Source organism: Anser anser, assembly GCF_964211835.1.
Source record: "Anser anser genome assembly, chromosome: 26".
NCBI classification, from domain to species: domain Eukaryota; kingdom Metazoa; phylum Chordata; class Aves; order Anseriformes; family Anatidae; genus Anser; species Anser anser.
Genome location: NC_139747.1, coordinates 5,484,911 through 5,504,543, shown reverse-complemented (window position 1 = coordinate 5,504,543; position 19,633 = coordinate 5,484,911). Strand labels below are relative to the sequence as shown.

Sequence of the window (19,633 nt, the reverse complement as noted above, 5' to 3'; positions counted from 1 at the left end):
GCAGGAAAAGGAGGAAGGAATGCAAAGAAAAAAAAAAACAACAACAACAAAAACATTAATTTGGTACTCAGTTCAGTGGCTTATCACCTACTAAGTCAGCTCCTGAAAAATATCTGCATAATCTTGTGTGCAAATAACACTATTCCCTAAAGAACATATTTTCACTAAAGATCAAATAATTTCAAGACAGGGTCCGCTATTCACCAGCTGGCTATGGTCATCTAGACAGCTGAGATACACTAGACAATCTAGACACACTTAAATACCTTAAGTGTGGGAGACAGAGGGATTTGGCCAACTTCTTTTCAGTAGTTTGTGGGGACAGGACAAGGGGCAATGGCCAAAAAATGGATCACAGGAAGTTCTGCACCAACATGCAAAAGAACTTCTTCACGGTGAGGATGACAGAGCACTGGAACAGGCTGCCCAGGGAGGTTGTGGAGTCCTCTTCTCTGGAGATATTCAAGGCCCATCTGGATGCCTACCTGGGCAACCTGCTCTAGGGAACCTGCTTTGGCAGGGGGGTTGGACCCGATGATCTCTGGAGGTCCCTTCTAACCCCTACAATTCTGTGGTTCTGTGAGGACATCCAAACCACTATGCACTGCTCTCCCTAAGAAGCCACTGTAAAATAGCATACAGTTCCTTCACTTCTATGTGAAGCACAACGGTTTAACATGACCCCCTGAAAACCTAATAAAAAACCCTATTCCTTCTCACCCTCATGTACTCGGGAGCTCTTCATTTGTGTTAGTCTTCATCTAATGAGAAGAGGGACAGATGATCAGAACCTAGAGCTAGGTTTACAACTCCTATTAATTTTCTCAAAAATGAAATACTTAAGCACTTTAAGAGCTCAAGCAAAATCAGAAAACACTGAGACACTACAGTACCAGGCATCAGAACCTGCCCTCAGGTTAAAGAGCTGTCTAGTTACCAATTACTTATTTCAAATATCAGGTTTCAAAATCAGGTATGTCATTGTCAGCTACATGACTCCCATGGTTTCCATTATCCATCATGCAAAGAAATTTAGATTGCATGTGTAAAAAAAATTAATCTCAATTATTAATCTGGTGGATGAGTGACTTTGCAATCAAAGTAACCAGGTTTTCAATACTGAGCTTAATTATTTAGCTTTTACAAAGGTTTTCTCACCAAACAAGAAGATGAGGGATATTTTCAGAATTTGTTAGAACTAATCACCTTCAGTAGAGCAGCACTGATAAAACTTGCTCCCTATGGACAAATCTGGTCACTTCAACTTGTTAAAATGACTACATTTATAATCTAACATTAGAACAAGCTATCATATGCCACAGCTACGCCTTTAAAACATTTTTACATCTATATTTATGTTTTGAGGATCTGGATAGGCTGGACCAATGGGCAGAGGCCAATACTACGAGGTTCAACAAAGTTAACTGCTAGGTCCTGCACTTCGGGAACAACAACACCACGCAAAGCTACAGGCTGGGGAAGAGTGGCTGGAAAGCTTCCCAGTGGAAAGGGACCTGGGGGTACTGGTTGATAGCCGGCTGAATATAAGCCAGCAGCGTGCTAGGGTGACTAAGAAGGCCAACAGCATCCTGGCTTGTCACAGAATCATGGAATCATTAAGGTTGGAAAAGACCTCCAAGATCATCTGGTCCAACTGTCTCCCTACCACTAACGTCACCCACTAAACCATGTCCCTAAGCGCCAGGTCCAACCTTTCCTTGAACACCCCCAGGGACGGTGACTCCACCACTTCCCTGGGCAACCCGTTCCAATGCCCGACTGCTCTCTCTGAGAAAAAATGTCTCCTAATTTCCAACCTAAACCTCCCCTGGCACAACTTGAGGTCATTCCCTCTAGTCCTATCACTAGTTATCTGCGAGAAGAGGCCAACCCCCAGCTCCCCACAGCTTCCTTTCAGGTACCTGGAGAGAGCAATAAGGTCTGCCCTGAGCCTCTTCTTCCCCACTTCCCTCAGACGCTCCTCAATGGACTTGTGTTCCAGACCCTTTACCAGCTTTATTGCACTTCTTTGGACACGCTTCAACACCTCAATGTCTTTCTTGTAATGAGGGGCCCAAAACTGAACACAGTACTCGAGGTGCAGCCTCACCAGAGCTGAGTACAGGAATCAGGAGCTGTATCAGGAAGAGTGTGGCCAGCAGTACTAGGGAAGTGACTGTCCCCATGTACTCAGCTCTGGTGAGGCTGCACCTCGATTACTGTGTTCAGCTTTGGGCCCCTCAGTATAAGAAGGACATCGAGGCCCTGGAGCATGTCCAGAGAAGGGCTACGAAGGTGGTGAAGGGTCTGGAACACAAGTCCTGTGAGGAGCGGCTGAGGGAGCTAGGGTTGTGTGGCACTGGAACAGGCTGCCCAGGGCAGTGGCTGAAGTCACCATCCCTGGAGGTCTTCAAGAAACGTGGAGATGTAGAACTTACTCGTGTGGTTTAGTGGTGGACTTGTCAGTGCTAGGTGAAAGGTTGAACTAGAAGATTGTAGGGGTCATTTCCAACCTGCATGATTCTATGATTTTAAGAACTGATTGTAAGATGCTAGGAAAAGACAACACAGGAAAGAAATGTGGGGACAAGATTACAGGGAACATGCTCAAGTCTTTTTCCCAAAAGGAAAATGGAAAGATAACAGGTATTCATCCAGAGTACAATCGACTTAAAGAGTGCTTTACATTAAGTAATCCAGAGAGCAAGGCACAGGACACAACTGCGGGAAAAACATGGACTGTCTCAGAGTTGTGCAATTACAGATTGGGTTTAGCTCCTGTTTTAAGATGAAGTTTCTAAGCTATGAAGTGATACGTATGTATGCAGCAAATGTACTTACATTTTAGAAATTTACACCTATGATACTCCCTTCAGAAGCAGGCTCTTACAGAAGGCCCATTTCCAAATGCCCAGGTTGATGCAAATGCCCTGAAAAGCTGCGTCTTCAAAACCACGTATACACTGCCTGAAATCATTCCTTTTATGATCCCATTTCCAAATGTCTTGCTCCTTGAAGTCTCCCTCCTTCAATCTTACCTTTCCAAATACAGTTTCCTTCTTTTTCCCAATAGTGTAAATTGAAACCGTCTCTTGGTCAGATAAATAGGAAGTAACATATTGAGCTCAAACATTTTTTAAACAAGTAGAAATTACACGAATAAACATGTTATTCTTCTCCCTCCTATCCCCTGGGCTCAACTGACTTTATGCAAAGCTTTAGACTGACAGTGGTTCTTTGTCTTGTTCTGTTAGTTGTCTCATTCTTGTTTCCTTCATTGTTGGTTCTAATCTGTCAACACTTCTACAGGTAGTTACTTGACCCCTTAGTGCATGATTAAAAGAAACTTTATCCCTCTTGAGTAAGGCTGAGAAGTTCAACAAAAACAAAAGGCATCAGGATTATTGGGAAAGGAGACACCAAAAGTAACAAAAAAAATCATATGCTTCTGTCTATTTTGAGGTTTAGCAGTTTGTTTCCTGGGTTTCTGTTTTGTCTATCATCTTGTGCCAATCCGTAGGGTTCAGACACAATAGAGGAACAGCAAAGTCACTTGAAGCAGTGGGAAAACGATGTTTAACTAGAAATTAAGGGATAGTTAGTGATGGCCCAGGGAAAACCATGGTTCCGCATGAGGTAACAGGAATACCTTCCTACAGCAGTTAGGTTTGGTCTCTTTAGCACAGCACACTTATTAAAAAACACACGTGCACTAAATGAAGTTTTTCAGAATCCACATCAGACATTCCTAAGCCCAAGAACAGCACATGCCTTTGCAGTGACATATAAATTCCACTCTTAAGTCTCTACCCTGCAAGAGCTCCAATGATAAAAGCAGTAACTTAAGGCAGGTATACTCTGCACATATGACTGTTTCCCTCTGCAGGAAAATTAGGCAACTTCAGTTTAATTATATACAGCTCTTGAGAGAAAAACTAGGTTCTTTCACGATACTGAACAGCATAGGGGGTCCTGCTACCAAAGGAATTATCTAGCAGAAGTTTAAGAGAGAAAAGAGAAAACCTGCTTCATCTTCAAGTGAAGTAATGGTTGAGATGGAGAGAAGCCAACAGTGCTAAGTAATTTGAATAAGAAATTCAGCAGTGCAAGAAGGAAAAACAGGGATTAGTGATCTCCTTTCTATTATCTGTACAAATGCACAGTTCCAAGTCATGCATATATGAAACGATCATCAATCGCTGAACAGATTCCACCAATAAAGCAAACAAAATGCTATGTGTATCTGCCATTTGTAGAAAGGATGAATGATACAGCCTTGGGTCCACGTACAACCTGAAGAACATCCTCTCCCATCTGCCATCCCCTTAGCACAGATTTTCTACTGCAGTAAAACCAAGAGATGTTTTATCACTACGGTACCAGTTTCTTGTGACTCTCAGGACATGCAGGAACACAATCACAGGATGTGATTTGGAAACAGTCACGATGCCAAAGGAGGTCAGTTATACAGCAAACAGTAACATAACAAGAAATTAAAAAATAGCCTCTTCTATGCTGCAGTTTCAGGATCCATTGCGACTAATTTTGTGCATGTATAGAGCTATCACTGGAGCTTAAATGGACAAAGCACATTCTGAACCAGTCACCATGCTGTTAAATTCAGGTTTTGTAGTATCAGAGATCCTCCTGCCTCGTATAAGCATATCCAGACAATTAGTATGTAAGCATATGAATAAGTCCAAGGATAAACAAGGTTAAGAAAATGTAACCCGTTTAAAACAATCACACAGCTCCTGAAGGGCTCTCAAAAAGGGCTTTTATCAAACTCCAGCTAGGAAATGTGATTTATTTGATAACTGTGCACCCACATGAGGTTTTCTGTTGGAGGTACCCTCATCCCCAGTTGGCCTACCAAAAGTCTGCCAGAAGCTTCCCAGGTCACAGGGAAAGTAAGCTTGATTCAGGTACAGGATCAATCTGACCTTTGGTACTTCATTTTCTATTGTTGTTTTTTTTTTTTTGCCTGTTTTCACTCATGACAGGATGGCAGCAAGTTTGCTACAGCTTTGCATCAGCTAGTGAGGATGCTGGCTGTGTAAACAAGATTCTTTAACAAATCTTAAGGAGGTATCTCTGTTTAAAAGAATGCAGAAAGCATTAAAAAGAGTTCTCTGTCGGCTGTTCCAAGAGCTGAAGCCTAGCCACATTTACCTAAAAGCCCGCAGTATGTCTCACTTCATTCTTAAGTTCCCAGTTCCACACAAGTAAGAAATTACTGCCTTTTTCCCTAGCACAATCAAAATGAGCAAAATACACACTGCAGAAAAAGCAAAGCAAGAGTATAACCTACAACTAATAGCTCTCAGAGGCATCTCCAAAAGTAGACATTGGTAGCTTCTCAAACTTGAAAACCAAACCACTTCCTTGGGGAATGAACACAAGAACTTTTCCTCTGATTTGCACCAATATAAGAAGGATGCAATACCATTTAGCATCAGCAGAATTAACTCTGAATTTATATCACAGGACAAGAAAGCAAGATCAGACCCCACACATAGATTAAGGAATAAGGTCTTGGACAATTTATTAAAAAACATTTTGATCTTTTTCTTCATTCTTTTCCAAATCATGCACAATTTAATTTGTGAGGTTTACAATTAGTCAGTTTGCACAGACTTTGCACCTGCAACACCACCACTGCCAAAGACTAAGTTGGCATGCTGCATTTATACTTGGTGATATATCTTTAAGCAAAGTATATGCAGAAAGCCTTTTAAGAAGAACTACAGTGATGAAAAAAATAATCAAGAGATAGCGGAGGCAAATAGGTTTTTAGTTAGAGCAGGCTATTAGAAAGAACAAAGATTCCCGAGAGACTTGCAAGTTAAAATGGAAACGGAGGGCAAAAGCCTGTCATACTTGGGTAAAATGCCAAACAATCAAGATGCAACATCTCAAAGCCAAAAGATGTCCACCAGCCAGGCACCGCACACAGTAAGAATGTTACTCACTCGTGTACTGCAGAGGAATAGCAAAAAGAAAGACAATTCAATAGAGCACACAGCAGAGTTCTTTTCTTCGGATGGCAACTGAGAAAGAAAGACAAGGTTGTAAAAAATGCTGCCAAGTCAACTGTGCTGTGAGTGGGAGGGCAACTTACCAAGGAAGGTATAGATTAGTAACTCAGGAAGATTTGTGCCTATTGATTAACCAAGTATTAAAGATTAAAGGAAGCCTTGCACATTATCCAGCCACAGAGAACTTTGACTAATCAAGGGAAAGCACTGGACTTCCATTTTCCTAATAGATTTTCTGCCAAATGGAATTGTTTCTTATATAGCACAAATAGAGAAGAAAAAATAAGTAACATGCGTTTAAAATACACATATATATATGTTTATGGACACACATGATTTTGTAAATACCATAGAGAATAGTCAGACAACATTTAAGTGTTTCCTTAAGAGATCAAAAGTGAACAATTTTATTGTTTCAAGTTAATAATATTCAAGTTCTATAATATTTGTCAAATGTCCCCTCCCACCCCGATTAAATTAAAACCCAGACAGAAACAACACTAGAGACTATTTACACTCATTTAGTTGGGGTTCCTGTGGTCCACTGGCTTTATTGCTCCAAATCATCAAACCACCATACTGTACTGTCAGTTAATAATACAGCAATTAATTCACCAGGAAACTACCTGAGTAGCACCCACTTTGCATCTTCCAAATCCAAAATGTAAACTCAAATTGTTAGTACCCAACAACATGCTCATGCATGCCTGCAGTAACCTGAAGCCCAGTCAATGTGTCATTTTGGAACAGAACTTCTCATTAGAATTCAAGTTACTACTATTTTTTTTTTTAAAGCCACTGTAAACAGCCTGACATCGATTGGTAGAGTTACCTTCTCAGAATTTGTGGGCTTGGGGTAGAGGGGGTTATTATGCTGGTTAAAAACATCAGATATTTTTTGCCAAACAAGAGCCCTACTGCACTGGCAATACTGGTCCCGTTAAAGCAGCTGAACTTGTGTGTTTTGACAAGGACGTCAGTGATATGAGTCCTAACTCATGCTCCCAAATGCTAGAAACTGAGAGCTTTGGCAACCTATCTCAACATTCCATGATTCTTTACATGTTTCTAGTTCTTCAGTCATTGCAGTAGCCTGAAACTCACCTCCAGCTTGCAACCTAGAGGAAAAAAAAAGCTTAAGAGAACCTGTTCCTGAAGGTCTTACATTAGAAGACAACGAGGAAAATAAATATTCCTGTTTTGCTTAAAACACCTATTTTTGAAGCCAACTGTACATTTAGCAGGAATGGACAACAGGCCCATACATTTCTGTTAGGTAGGGCTAGGAAACAGACCAAAGGTGTGGACATAAACATTTTGTTTTGAAGATGCACTGCAAGCTATGTACTTCCTCAGCTCTGAGAAATATCCTTTTCTAAAACGCACACAAGTCCACGGGCATTTGAAAGAAATAAAAAGGCAAAAATAATCCTCAAAGTGCTTTTTAAAAGCCTCAAAGATCCAACGTGATGATGATTCTTTAATAAGCAACACTATTTGTCTTTTCATCAAAAGCACGAATATCCAGTCGTGCCCAGACGGCACAGGCATGCTTTCTTGGCCTGTGTTTCCCTCCCCAGCTATATTTGCATGTTTATTTAACTGTGCCGGACAGGGAATTTCTCTTATCTCACTTTCTGTTATGGCCAAAAAAGCACTGTGGAGGCTGCTTCGTGTTGCCTTTCTTCAAACAAATAACTAACTACACTTGTCTCTCAGCTGCAGTTAAGATATTGAATTGTTGCAGGGAGTGAATGGTTGTGTAAACATGCAAAGAATGACCTATTTTAAAGAGAAAGGGGTGTTTTGGTAGGTAACACCCCAGAAAGACCACCAGCAGCACCCTGCTTGCACGGCCTCAGCCTGCACGTGAATCAGCATGGCGCAGCCAGAGCACAGGCGGGTTTGTTCTCCGGCCAGCAGCAGGGAGGAGCTGAGCTCTTTCTCTCTCTGCTCTCACACCGCAGTGCTCCTGCTCGACAGCTGCTCCTTGCTTGCTCTGCCAAGGACCCACACCCACCACCTCAGCTCTCTCTGCTCCTGCAGAGAAGAGAGAATAAGCCAGGCCTGATAGCACAGGGTACCTGGAGAAGAACATTGCTCTGGGACTGGAAAAGCAGACCCCCCCACCCCAAACAAAACCTCAAACAATTGGAAAGGAATGTTTTTGGCAATATCTCAGAGGGCATTCCACTGGCTCCACCCTTCACTTAGTCAAAAACTTTTTTATCTGAGCAGATGTTTCTAGATAAAGAACGTCAGGAAAGGCTCTAGATGTATCCTAACAGATGACTTAAGGGTGCAGATAATGATGGCAAGACAGCAAGCACATCAGCGTGTTCAGTTTCAGCAGTTAATAATGAATATATGCTAAAACAGAAGCATTCGCATGCTCTGGGTCAAACCTCATTAACTATTTCTGGAGCCCATCCATACCAGCAGAAATAAAGTCAAAAGAAACAAAACAACTACACATAAAAAATAGACCTGAGACTATTCACAGAGTGGAGTCCCAATGACGCAGAGAACAATCTGTCGTTAAGCTTCATAACCCTCTTTAATTTCAGGTCTCCAGAATACCTGGTGCATAATTTACCCTCCCATGCTCGCACAAGCTAAATGCATATTGATAGGTATTAAGTAGCGACATGAAGCAGAAAAATTACCATTCTGATCAAATACTCCGTTATGATTAACCAGCAGTGAAGCCTGCAATAAGCTTATTAAGAAGGACTTGGCTCACTTTCCTACATGCAAAGGGAAAAATGTTTTCAGCATGAATATTTGAGTCTTCCTTATTTTAACAGATGTTTTGCTGTACTCACACTCTTGCCACCGCCTCTTATGAGTTACAATTCCATTAAGAATTGTAGCCATTACACAATGGAGAAGGAGAAATATACTGAAAAACATTCTACTACCACTTGATTATTGCCCAGAGCTGGTATTTCTGCCCTCTGTAGGGTGCTACATTTCCTCCTCTCTAGGAACACTTTTACTGAAAAAGCCCATTAGCTGTAACAAATTAAAACCAACCTCCTCTAGGATTCTGTGTATCTCCTACACCACGATCCACAGAAACAGCACTGCCTGCTAGAACCTGCTGTCCAAGGTTTGTCTTTGCCGTGTGTTTAACTGACTCCACAGAACCAGAAATGTGATCTTGCTGAACCGACGACATCTGAGCAGTCATACTTAAAGCTGTGTCTGTTGCCTGTGGCTCAATACTGACGTTCTTCTCCATTTGAACATATTTAGGCTGTCTGGGGATGGATCCTATGGCTATTCACAATGCGTTAAGCACTGTTTACTTATTTCTCAGGAATCTGATATAGATAGGCTTGTCTTTCCATCTGTGCGTACTGAGGAAAGGTAGGAAAGCACAAGGAGGTAGGTCTCCAGCCAACATTCGAGCAATGCCACCTGCATCCTCAGGTGCCAGCAAAGGGAGCAAGTTTGTGGCAAAAAAAGAAGCTGAGCTCTCAGCCAGACATCAGCTGTGACAGGCTTAGAGCACATAGAGCTGATGTAGCTGGCTCCGTATGGCAAACAGGGAAAATACCAAATCAAAGCCTCACTTATGCCTGTACTGAAAGCCTTACTGAACAACACTGCTCTTGTGACCAAGAGGTACAAGCTCACGCTTTTACTTCCAAAAGGGCTATCCACACCCACAGTCAAAAAAAAAAAAGATGTAAAATGTTGTCAGAGCAATGGGATTTGTAATCAATGTTTTCTCAGAAATAAAAATACTCTGAAGAGAAAGCAAATACTTAGCAAGCATTTAAACATAACTCCGCTGCTTTTGTGCAAAACTAAGGCAGCTTAGTAACGTGCAATAGGAGATGCTGGCATACTAAGAGCCATAAGTCAGTCCCAACCCTACTGACCCACGGAGCACAACTAAAAGAATGCCTTTCACATCCACTCTGCTCGCTGTGGGGATGTTCTGCACAAGGCACACAGTACAGGTAATGCAGGCACACAAGCACAAAGGTCACTCTGTTTCTGCATGATAGATTGAAAACCTGAGTCCAAAACGAGGAATTTTTTATTTTTATTGTTTAATCTTTTCTGTTTCATCTACAAACTCAGACAAACCCTCTCAGTTTTCAAGACTAAGGATAAGTCTGCAGCTCTGACCCTTGAAAACATTCGAAACTTTCACAAGCTTCTGGCCTCATCAAATTTGATGTTCAATAAAGTAAAAAAACTAAAAATCAGATGTCTTCACAGCAATTTGCAGGGAGCCAACAAAAACAGATCTCTCACACACTTTTGCCCCTACGGAAGCAGACCAACATAACTCAGTAGCACTGACACGGGCAGGCAAAGAGATTTGCCAAAGGTTTAGCACCTGCCTGCAAAGATATGCAACCAGTCTGGGACAAATCCGTGGGACAAGCAACCTGGCACTACAAAAACTGCCGACAACTGCTCCTCCCATTATTCACACCCAAGGGCAGGGCTGAAAGACAATTTCTTTGCGGTGGTTTCTGTACCACAAATAATCTCAGAGCTCCCGCAGCTCAGGCTGCGACTGCTGCTTTGTATGGTTGCACTGTATCAAAATGCAGTAGGCAATAAAGGAAAACCACCAGCTTGGTGCTTAACTGTTTACGTTGAGCACATCAGCAGAGAACTAAACAGTAGCCTGGGCTGTCAGTCTTCAAGTCATGAAAACCAGCACTTCCACTAGCATTCGGGGAAAAATTAAAAAAAAGAAAAGAGCGTACAACCTGCACAAAATCTTCTATAGGTTCTTTTCAAATTAGTGCCAGGCAGGTCAGCTCCCAACAAGCACTCACATAGGAGAGAGAGGCTGTCCGTAAGTTCTGCTTCATTTATTCAAATGCTGAACTTTGAGAAAACTCCTTTTCAGCTGTAATGCATTTCTCATACTCTTTGAGCATCATCAGAATGAAACAAGCCCAACTAAACTACAGAAAAAATAGATTTTTCTCCTGAATCGCTTAACTTTCCATGGAGAGGTGTGATCTTTACAAATACATCTGTTTGAAGCTTGGGTTCTCCACAGTCCAACTACCAACTACTCGGAGCTTGAGCTGAGGACAAGGGTGAGGGCTGTAACAAGCACTTGTCCTCTGGGGATGGCTGACAAGAAGGGACCTGTCGCGCACATTCAAGCGAGGGCTTAGAGAAACTTCAAGATAAGAACATTGCCATATTCCAAATCGTACTGATTTGCAAATAAGCTCCTAAGCACTTACATAATCTTGTGCTAAAAAGTGTTGGCTGCTGCAGTCAGAAATAACCACACAGGAAAGACTTTCAAGTAGAACTGCAAAGTAAATGGAAATAGCTACCAACTGCACTAGAGAATTTTGCCAAATCAGAAAAGGTTACATGTTAACTTGTGCTTCAAATGAATCAAGCATTTGCAATAGGCTTTGAAAGCCAAAGAAACACTGACTCTTACAGAACAGAAATATTAACAATAATGAAAACTGCAATTTCAAAGTTAGAGACTAATTTGAAAATGGTTTAGGTGAGCACTGGTAATTTTGACTCAATGATTATTTTTGGTTTTGAATACTGAACCTTTAGAAACAGCAACATAGTTGGTGTTAGAAGCAATCTGATAGCCCTTGGGGCTGCCATGAAAACCAAAGGCTCTCGTGCACTGCTCACCACCATGCAGATGCGTAGCACATTCTGGCACTGAACATCATCACTACCACTGAGTTCAGCAGAACTTGTCATTGCCCAGCACTACTGACAAAAGCCCAGGGTTTCGGGTGCGCCTAGAAACAGAACTGTAAGATTAAGAATAGAAAACTAGCGACAACAATCTCCCCCCAACTCCATAAATTCAGTTCTGGTTACCTGGTGTGTCGGATAATGGGAGAGGAATGAAAGGATCAGGCACAGTCAGAAGAGGAGGGCTAGTGTCCAAATTCAGAATGTCTTTCGTTTTTTCAGCTGGTAGTCATGAAGAGAAAAGGCAGAGTGAAACAGGGAAGAGAGAAAAGCAGAAAGCATCAAGCAAAATCTAAACGCTGAGACACAGCTCAGTAGTACAGAGTCCAAGCTATGGCCTGGCAACACACTCGGAACAAGTTTATGTTGCTAGGGAAAAGGAAAAAAACAACAATATTAACATATAGATCTCCAACACAGTTTAACCAACAGATCTCAAAATATTCCTGGAAAGGGAAGTACCATTATCTTGATTTACAGGAGAACAGAAAGTGAAATACCTTGACAAAAGACCAGCCCCCTTGTTGGGCCTCTTTTGTCTGAAACGAGATACAGCATCTAGCATCAGAGAGGCTTAGACAGGCTCATATTTAAGAGGAAAGAAAATGAAAAGGGCTAGAAGTGTCCATCTTAGTGCCAGCACTGAATTTCCAAAGCACCTTTCTATATCAGACTACAGGACAGGAGAGTCCAGGGGCAAATTTTAAAGATAACTACTAAAAGAACTGAATATGCTGCAAGATCCAGAAAGCCCAGAATGCGTGGGTACTTCTCAAACTTTGCAGAAAGCATGTTACAGCTGAATCCAGGGCTGCTGTTACTCAGCATCACTCTAAGAAGGTTGATGAAACATCATGAACTGTTCACAGGGCAGTGAACAACTGGAAAAAACTCAGAGCAACTGCCTAGAGCCCTCTTGCATCATGGACTTCAACTACTAAATTCTCAGGTAAGAGCCAATACTACCAAGCTCAGTTATAAGCTCCTCTAAATCTCTCATCATGAACAGAAGCAAGTGTAAATGGATTTGTGTCTTCTTGTCCCTTGAAGAAGACTTCAATGATTCTTCAGTCTCTTCCCAGGGCTTCATTTGCCAACAGTTGGTCTGCTTTGGTGAGGAAGTATCAAACAGTTGCATTTTTCACTGGTGAAAATGGCTGCATGAGACGGGAGAGCACTTAGGGCTGCTGTAAGCAGCTTGCCACTACTGCGCTTCCCAGGTCATTATTGCATCCAGTGAGAACTCCTGGAGCTGAAGAACTAGAAATGAGCAGCAGCCCTCACTGAGTTTTCCCAGCACAGAAGGGGCTGCTCAGGGCAGAACCCAGGCACCAAAGTACCAAAGGAGATACCAGACAGGGCCCCACAGAGAGGCCTCCACACAAAAGCTCCTTAGACATCTGAGTCCAAACCCCTTATTGCACACTGCATATTTTACTCCCAGTAGTGAGCCATGTGGTACTTCAACATAAGTAGCTTTCTTGTGAACTTCAAAGGTTCGCTAAGTCTCTTACCTCATCAAAAACTCCACTTCTGCCTATAGATGGTGCATCCCTACTCTACTACTGAACTGTGACAAGTCTATGTGCCCTTCTCTGCTGAGGAGCCAACCCTATCCTGGAGTTCTCAGTTCTCCAAGACCCAGCTCACTTTGTATCAGTTTTACCTCCTTTCAAAGAAGATATGACAGAGTTGCCACTTTTCAGCAGTGCTGTCCAAGGCATTGCCCTATAGAACATACTCCAACTCACCTGTTCCAGCAGTGAAGGAAGAAGAGCCACCAAATGCATCTGGCTGAGTTGCAGAAGAAGCTGGCTGGAAACCCAGAATCAAGTTCTCTGTGGAACTGCCCATCTTTTCTGGAGCTTTTCCTGAAACGCCAGACACAGTTTTAGGGGAAAAACTTCCATTCCGAAGGTTGTTTACTTACCTATACTTCTAAGAAGCTATTTCAGTAACTGACTTTAGGCCTTTCCTGCAAACCATTACTTGCAGATGAAGCAGAATTTATACTGCAGCTTCTACAACCAACTGATCCACAGTAAGAGCAGTTAGTAGCTCTCCCTTTGAGGATCATGCTTAACAGAGAACAGGGGTTGAGACAAGACATCGGAAGGATTTAGCTTGTACAGGTACAGCAGACAGTGACAACATGGGAGCACCCCAGCAGCATCTGACAAAGCATCATTCCATGCTACTTTCCATTTCGAGAGCAGGCTAGTATTAAACTACCTCCACGAACTTACCATCGCCCAACTTTGCAAAGTCCTTGTTCAGCAGCTCCTCAGCTGTGAGTTTGGAGAAGTTATCATCATCAAATGGATTCCATGTGGAGACATCAGGTGGGTTATAGACATTCTGCTGTGAGGTCCTTGGGGAACCCGAGGGCGTAGTGGAAGCAGATCTGGATGTGATCATCCCAACCAAACAGTCATTAATAATCCATCTGAAATTCTCTGGCCAGCGCTATGAGCCTAGTCCAAGCTACTGCATTATAATTACTTCCTACTTAAAGCACTCAGTGTAAGGTATCGTACTCGCATACCCAGAACACTAGGACCAGCAAGCCTTACCTATTTGTAATCTGTTTCAGCATGCTGATGTCAAAGATTAAAACGAGCATCATAAGCACTCCATGCGAAACAATTTTCTGCAATGTCCACGTGGAGGCTTCCTGCCTGTAGATACTATAGGAACAAGTATCAAGTGCTCCTGCTGAAGGTCTGGTGCTATGCAGCATGCATGAAGCATGCACCAGGGCTACTGGTGGAACAGCTGAAGCGTGAACTTTTGTAATCCACTGGAATGCCCCACTTGCTTATGCCTTTTGTGAGAGCAGAAACATTCAGGAGGACTTCTGCCCTTGAGGAAGACTTTCTGTGACTTTCTGCCAAGCCCTGCACTGTGGTCTTGGGAACGCGAAGACTTGTACCACAGAGTTTGCTACCTTCACCTCAGAGCTGAGCCCAGGAAGTCCCCAGAGAGCCTCATGTACCCCCACCTTCCATACCCTTTGATACCAGCTGAGCAGCCACCTACTTGGACTTGTTGAGACTGGCTTCAGCAGCAGCTGCCTGCAGGAGCTGGGTAGACTTGCTGGCTGGAACCCCAAAAACAGCACTGTGGGTCACATCACTCAGAATCCTCCTGTGTCCTGCACGCTGTGTCTTGGGGGAGGATGGAGGGGTGAGAGAACCCAGCTTCTGCCCCTGAACTGCTGTAGGTGGTGTGGTTTGAGGTTTTTGTTGTTGCCTTATTTGTGCCTGCATCTAGGACAGAAAGTAAAATGGTTATGATCTTTGTGAACAACTGCAATGATGGAAAAAAGGCTATCTTCTGGAGGATCTGACCTCCAAGTCATAGATCAGGAATAGTCTGGAGGGAAATTAAGCAAACAACAACAACAAAAAACAATACCACCACAACAACAAAAAACAATACCACACCAAAACAACAATTAAGAAGCATCTAGGGAGGTGGAGTGCTGGCAATAGCTGGTCTATAGTATTTCAGCATTACTACAGTTGCACAAGAAGAAACTCTCTCCCCTATGGTTATTAAAGGTCAACTGCCCTCAGAAACTCGATCAAGGGTAAAGAGGCCAAAGTCCAGTGTAGACCATAGAAATCAGATCATAGTGTGCAGAAATTTTGCTATGCAGACATATAGAATGGAACAAGGTGAAGAGTAGATAGTGTGTGGTTGGGTTCAATTCCTAAAGGAGTAGAGGATTTCTGTAAAAAATTTCATGCAAAAAGCTTAGTTTTCTACCCAAGCAAGAAAAAGCAAGGACACAAGGACCCTGGGAGCAACATTTGCCATTTTCATGTGCAGAAAAAAAAAACAAGCATGTTTGGCTTAGGTGTAAACCAGAAGTCCAACTACAAAGCCTTTGAAAACTTCAAGACGTTTCTCAAACCAATTTTATATTTTCATTACTTCAGACTTGTTTGTATTAAAATCACAAACCCATAAATGCTTTCAATACTCTTTTGTAGTTATAAACAACATCACTTCAGATGCAATTTAAAAAAATAAAATTAGTGTCAGTGAGATAGCATGATCCAGTCATTGGGGGGATTTAAAGAGGGGAAACCTGGATGCAAAGAGCAGAAAGCTGTGCGTGTCACCTCTACTGCCTGGATACTAGAGCTCCCTATTCCCCATTCAGTATCATCGCAGGACATTTTCAACCATGGAAGATGGATGCAAAACTTGGAAATACCTAAGAGGGCAATGAGAAAAGAGTTACATTTCCAATGTGATGCTTAACTACAGTGGGGCAAGGCAAACAAGTGGTTAGCTGCCTTGCTTTTTATCTGGCATTTTCAGGCAGACTAATTCAGTGTGGCTGAGAAGCAAGCTGACCTGACTGCTTCTGATGCACCCACCTTATATCTTGATATATAGGTCACTGCAGAACAGTACATTTGGTGCTGAGAAATAAAAGGGCAGTGCCAAAATCTCCACAGAAATGAATGCAGAGCTTATTAAGCTGAAGTCCTGCAGCATGAAAAGGTTTTGACAGGTAGCTTGGTATCTTCTGCTCAGAGAGTCTGCTCTTTTAGAGATGATATCCTACTATTTTTTTAAAATGACCCATCCACCACTCTTCTTACTGCTACAGGAGTAGAAGTCTCCAGATGCACCTATTATGATGAGTCTTCTGGGGGTGGAGGGGATGAGGCTAATTTCAGTCCAGCTGATTTAATAAAATAAGGAATATTTTTGTGCTAGTGAATCAGAGCAAAATTCTTTAGAGATGTGCTTCAGTACTACATGTCAGGCATTTCTCCCTTAAAAGGAACAGGGCAATAACGGGCTTCATCCAAAATCTGTCCAGAGTTACTGATAACTCACACAGATTTTAATAGACTGACTTGCCGCAGGTCATTCAGCAAATCAGTAAGAAGACCAGGAACACAACAACTCCTATCTCATCAGCTGCTAACAAGCAGCTCAGTGCTGAAAGTTAATATTAAAGTGCATGTGTGAATATGACGGAGCCTTAAGACAACACAGAAAGAGCGAGACGAGGAAGGTTTCCCCAGCTTTGCTCAGGTCACTTGCTTAGAGTTTTACTAGTCAAATTAATTCATGATGTCACTTCAAAAAAGCATACCCAAGAGATGAACTGGGTCCTGAATGACTGGCAACTCAGGAAGCAAGCAAGCAAACACTGATCCTTAGTTTGGACTCAAATATTGCAGAGCTGAAGGTCATCAGATACTGTTTCCTTCCTGCCAGGCTCTTACCACTTGTTCCTGCTGTGGCGTTGGCTGGGCCGCACTTTGCTGGGTCTGTGGAGGTGCTGGAGTCTGTTGCTTTTGCTGAACTGCTGCTACTGCTGTCTTCTGCTGCATTGCTGCCTGCTGGGCCATCATCTGCTGCTGCTGTTGTTGCTGCTGCTGCTGGTAGTAGTTCTGCATCAGCTGCTGCTGTGCTGGCACTCCTTGCTGCATCACTGGGAACTGGGAAACAACCAGTTGAGACACTTGTTGCTAAGCTGGGAACTGGGGTGCCATCACCAGAACTCAGGGGCCAGCCATAGGACTGGGTAAAGCTACTGCAAGTGGCAAAGCAGTAAAAGGTTGTGATGGATTGAAGACCACCTGCAGAGGAGTGGTGGAAAATAGCCTTCTTGTCTAATGGTAGATCCTTTCTGTGTTACACCTGTCTGTAGTGGGCTCCCATGGCACACTGTTCTGCGGTGTTCTTTTCCCATTTTTGTTTATTCCAAACCTTTCTCCAGGACAGCAAGATTCACCACCCCTTTGCTTCCATTGTTAAATATGCTTTAGCAGTGACCTGTGCTGCTATAAACACTTCAGATAAGCACTCAACTCTTACCTAGACAAATCCTACACAATGGGATTTGTCTAACACACAATGTTTTCACAGGCCTCCCTAACACCACCATCTACCACACAAACAGACCTGACCATTGAAAAGGAATGCCAGGTTTCTTATATCACAAAGAGCAGAAAAGAAATTGTACACCTTTGCTCATCAGTTAAGTGCTGACCTCAAGACTTTGAAATACTTTGAGCTATAAAAGAAGCAGTGCTGGCTAAGGTTTTATATATGACAAAAATATCTCAAGGCCTTCTACACTAACAATTAAAAATGCCAGCCTTGTTTAAGCAAGGAAAATCTTGCTGGAGAACTGGAGATGCATTGGAAAACACCTAAAAACTATGTATAAAACTACTCCCCAAAACACAAAACGAAAGTAGAGGACCTGATATAAATGCAAGGATGTGGTCCTGCAGGCCTTTAGCATAGGAATAATGCAACAAACATGGTCGTATGTTTTTCACCTGCTGAGCTTGCATCATCTGCTGCTGCTGGTAATATGCAGCCTGTTGCTGCTGCTGCTGCAGTAGCTGCTGCTTCAAGAAAAGCTGCTGTTGGTGTTGAGGTGTGGCTTGTGGCTGAGCAGAAGGGACCTGGGGCTGTGCCTGTGATGCCTGCTGGGGAGCTGGAGCTTGTTTGGCTTGTGGCTGTGCCGGAGTCTGTTGAGGTGCTGCTTTTTGCTGGGGAACACTTGCAGGGAGGGAAGGCTGACCACTGCCCAAGGCAGCAGGCCCTGCAACTGAAAGAAGAAAACAGATCCATCAGAGATATCAGCACCACATCGCAGCCATACACAGTGCCTGTCAGGAAGGTATTGCACATACAAGAGTCTCACCTTGTGGCTGAATTGCTGCTTGGCTTGTGGGTCTCTTTCTAGGCGTGAGGGCTGGCTGAATGGGTAAAATTCCAGGGTTGGGTTGTGTCTGTCCTGCTTTAGGTCTCTGGCGGGGTGCTATGGACGTCTCTGTTGTAGGAATGGGATCTGTCAACCTAGAAAACAATGTAACAATTAAAATGAGAAAAACAGCAGCTGGAGCAGTAAAAGCAGTCCTTGTTAGCCTGAGAGCTGTTACAAGCAGCACACAGTATGGGATAAAAACTCATCCATACTTCAGCTGTAAAGGTGATAAAATGATAAAGGTGAAACTCTTACATGCATCCAGATACACCGGTCAACCCCTTCCACAAAACTGGAAGCACAGTAAAACTTAATGTATGCATTCACAACAATTAATCCAACACAATCATTTTAATGATTTTGCCCATTGCGGTATCTTCTCCCAGTGGACAGTGGGAACTTGTCAAAATCACTCAACTCAAATATTTGCTACTACGTACTGTTTAAAGCCACTTAGAGTTACAGATGAGCAGATGATGGTTATAATAAGTAAGCTTAAGAGCAGCTGGTACCTTTGGGCAGAGTTGTCTGAATTGGCATCTTTAGAAATACCTTAACTTTAGTACATCTATCCCAGAATCAGGTCACTGGACCTCCTCTGATCATTGCTCAACATTTATTGTCCTCCAACAATAGACTGTAACAGAGCCAAGAAGCCAGGTATTATTGTCCCCTTCTGTGTCTATGTTTCTTTGTTAGATAACAAGTTGTTCTATCAACGTGAGGGTAGCCATGTTCTATTTTAAAAAGAAACAAAGCAAACTCCTGGGCCTGACAGACAGGAGAAGAGATGCCCTATTTCAGAGAGTGAAGAAAAACACCATTTTTGGAGTGCCCACTACTGTCATGCTTTGCAGTAAAATAAGGTGTAAGTTTTGTCCAACAAAATTTATGTGTCTCATTACAATATCATAAGCAGAACAAGCAGCAGCAGGAGAGAAGAACCACCACAGCAGTACAGTGGTTTCCCCACTAATTAGGCTCTTCAGATGGAGGTTGCCTGGGCTCCCCCTGTAACCACTGAAGAAATTACATGGCTCGTGCAGAAATCACAGCAATTGCACACAGTAATTACTGGGTCAGGTTATCATCTGCTGAGGGTCAAACTCAAGCAGCAGTA

The 19,633-nt window shown here is 42.8% G+C and overlaps 2 protein-coding genes across 13 annotated transcripts in view; one reads left to right on the top strand and one right to left on the bottom strand.

Annotated features, from left to right (window-relative positions):
- The window catches only part of VAMP8 (vesicle associated membrane protein 8), a 500,499-nt gene that overhangs the window by 95,500 nt on the left and 385,366 nt on the right, over positions 1 to 19,633 (top strand). The gene's annotated exons all lie outside the window — the stretch shown is intronic.
- AAK1 (AP2 associated kinase 1) overlaps positions 1 to 19,633 on the bottom strand; it is a 90,066-nt gene that overhangs the window by 22,336 nt on the left and 48,097 nt on the right. For 5 of the 12 annotated variants that reach the window (XM_083812074.1, XM_083812079.1, XM_083812085.1 and 2 more), the window contains exons 11-17: positions 18,451 to 18,605; positions 18,080 to 18,354; positions 17,015 to 17,230; positions 14,799 to 15,028; positions 14,006 to 14,163; positions 13,511 to 13,630; positions 11,886 to 11,981 (exon numbers count right to left, since the gene is read on the bottom strand). In XM_083812074.1, the coding sequence (XP_083668200.1) occupies positions 11,886 to 11,981; positions 13,511 to 13,630; positions 14,006 to 14,163; positions 14,799 to 15,028; positions 17,015 to 17,230; positions 18,080 to 18,354; positions 18,451 to 18,605 (1,250 nt within the window). Of the gene's footprint in view, positions 1 to 27; positions 11,804 to 11,885; positions 12,917 to 13,510; positions 13,631 to 14,005; positions 14,164 to 14,798; positions 15,029 to 17,014; positions 17,231 to 18,079; positions 18,355 to 18,450; positions 18,606 to 19,633 lie in introns of those variants that run through there. The other 7 variants (XM_083812078.1, XM_083812081.1, XM_083812082.1 and 4 more) reach the window with 3 other exon arrangements.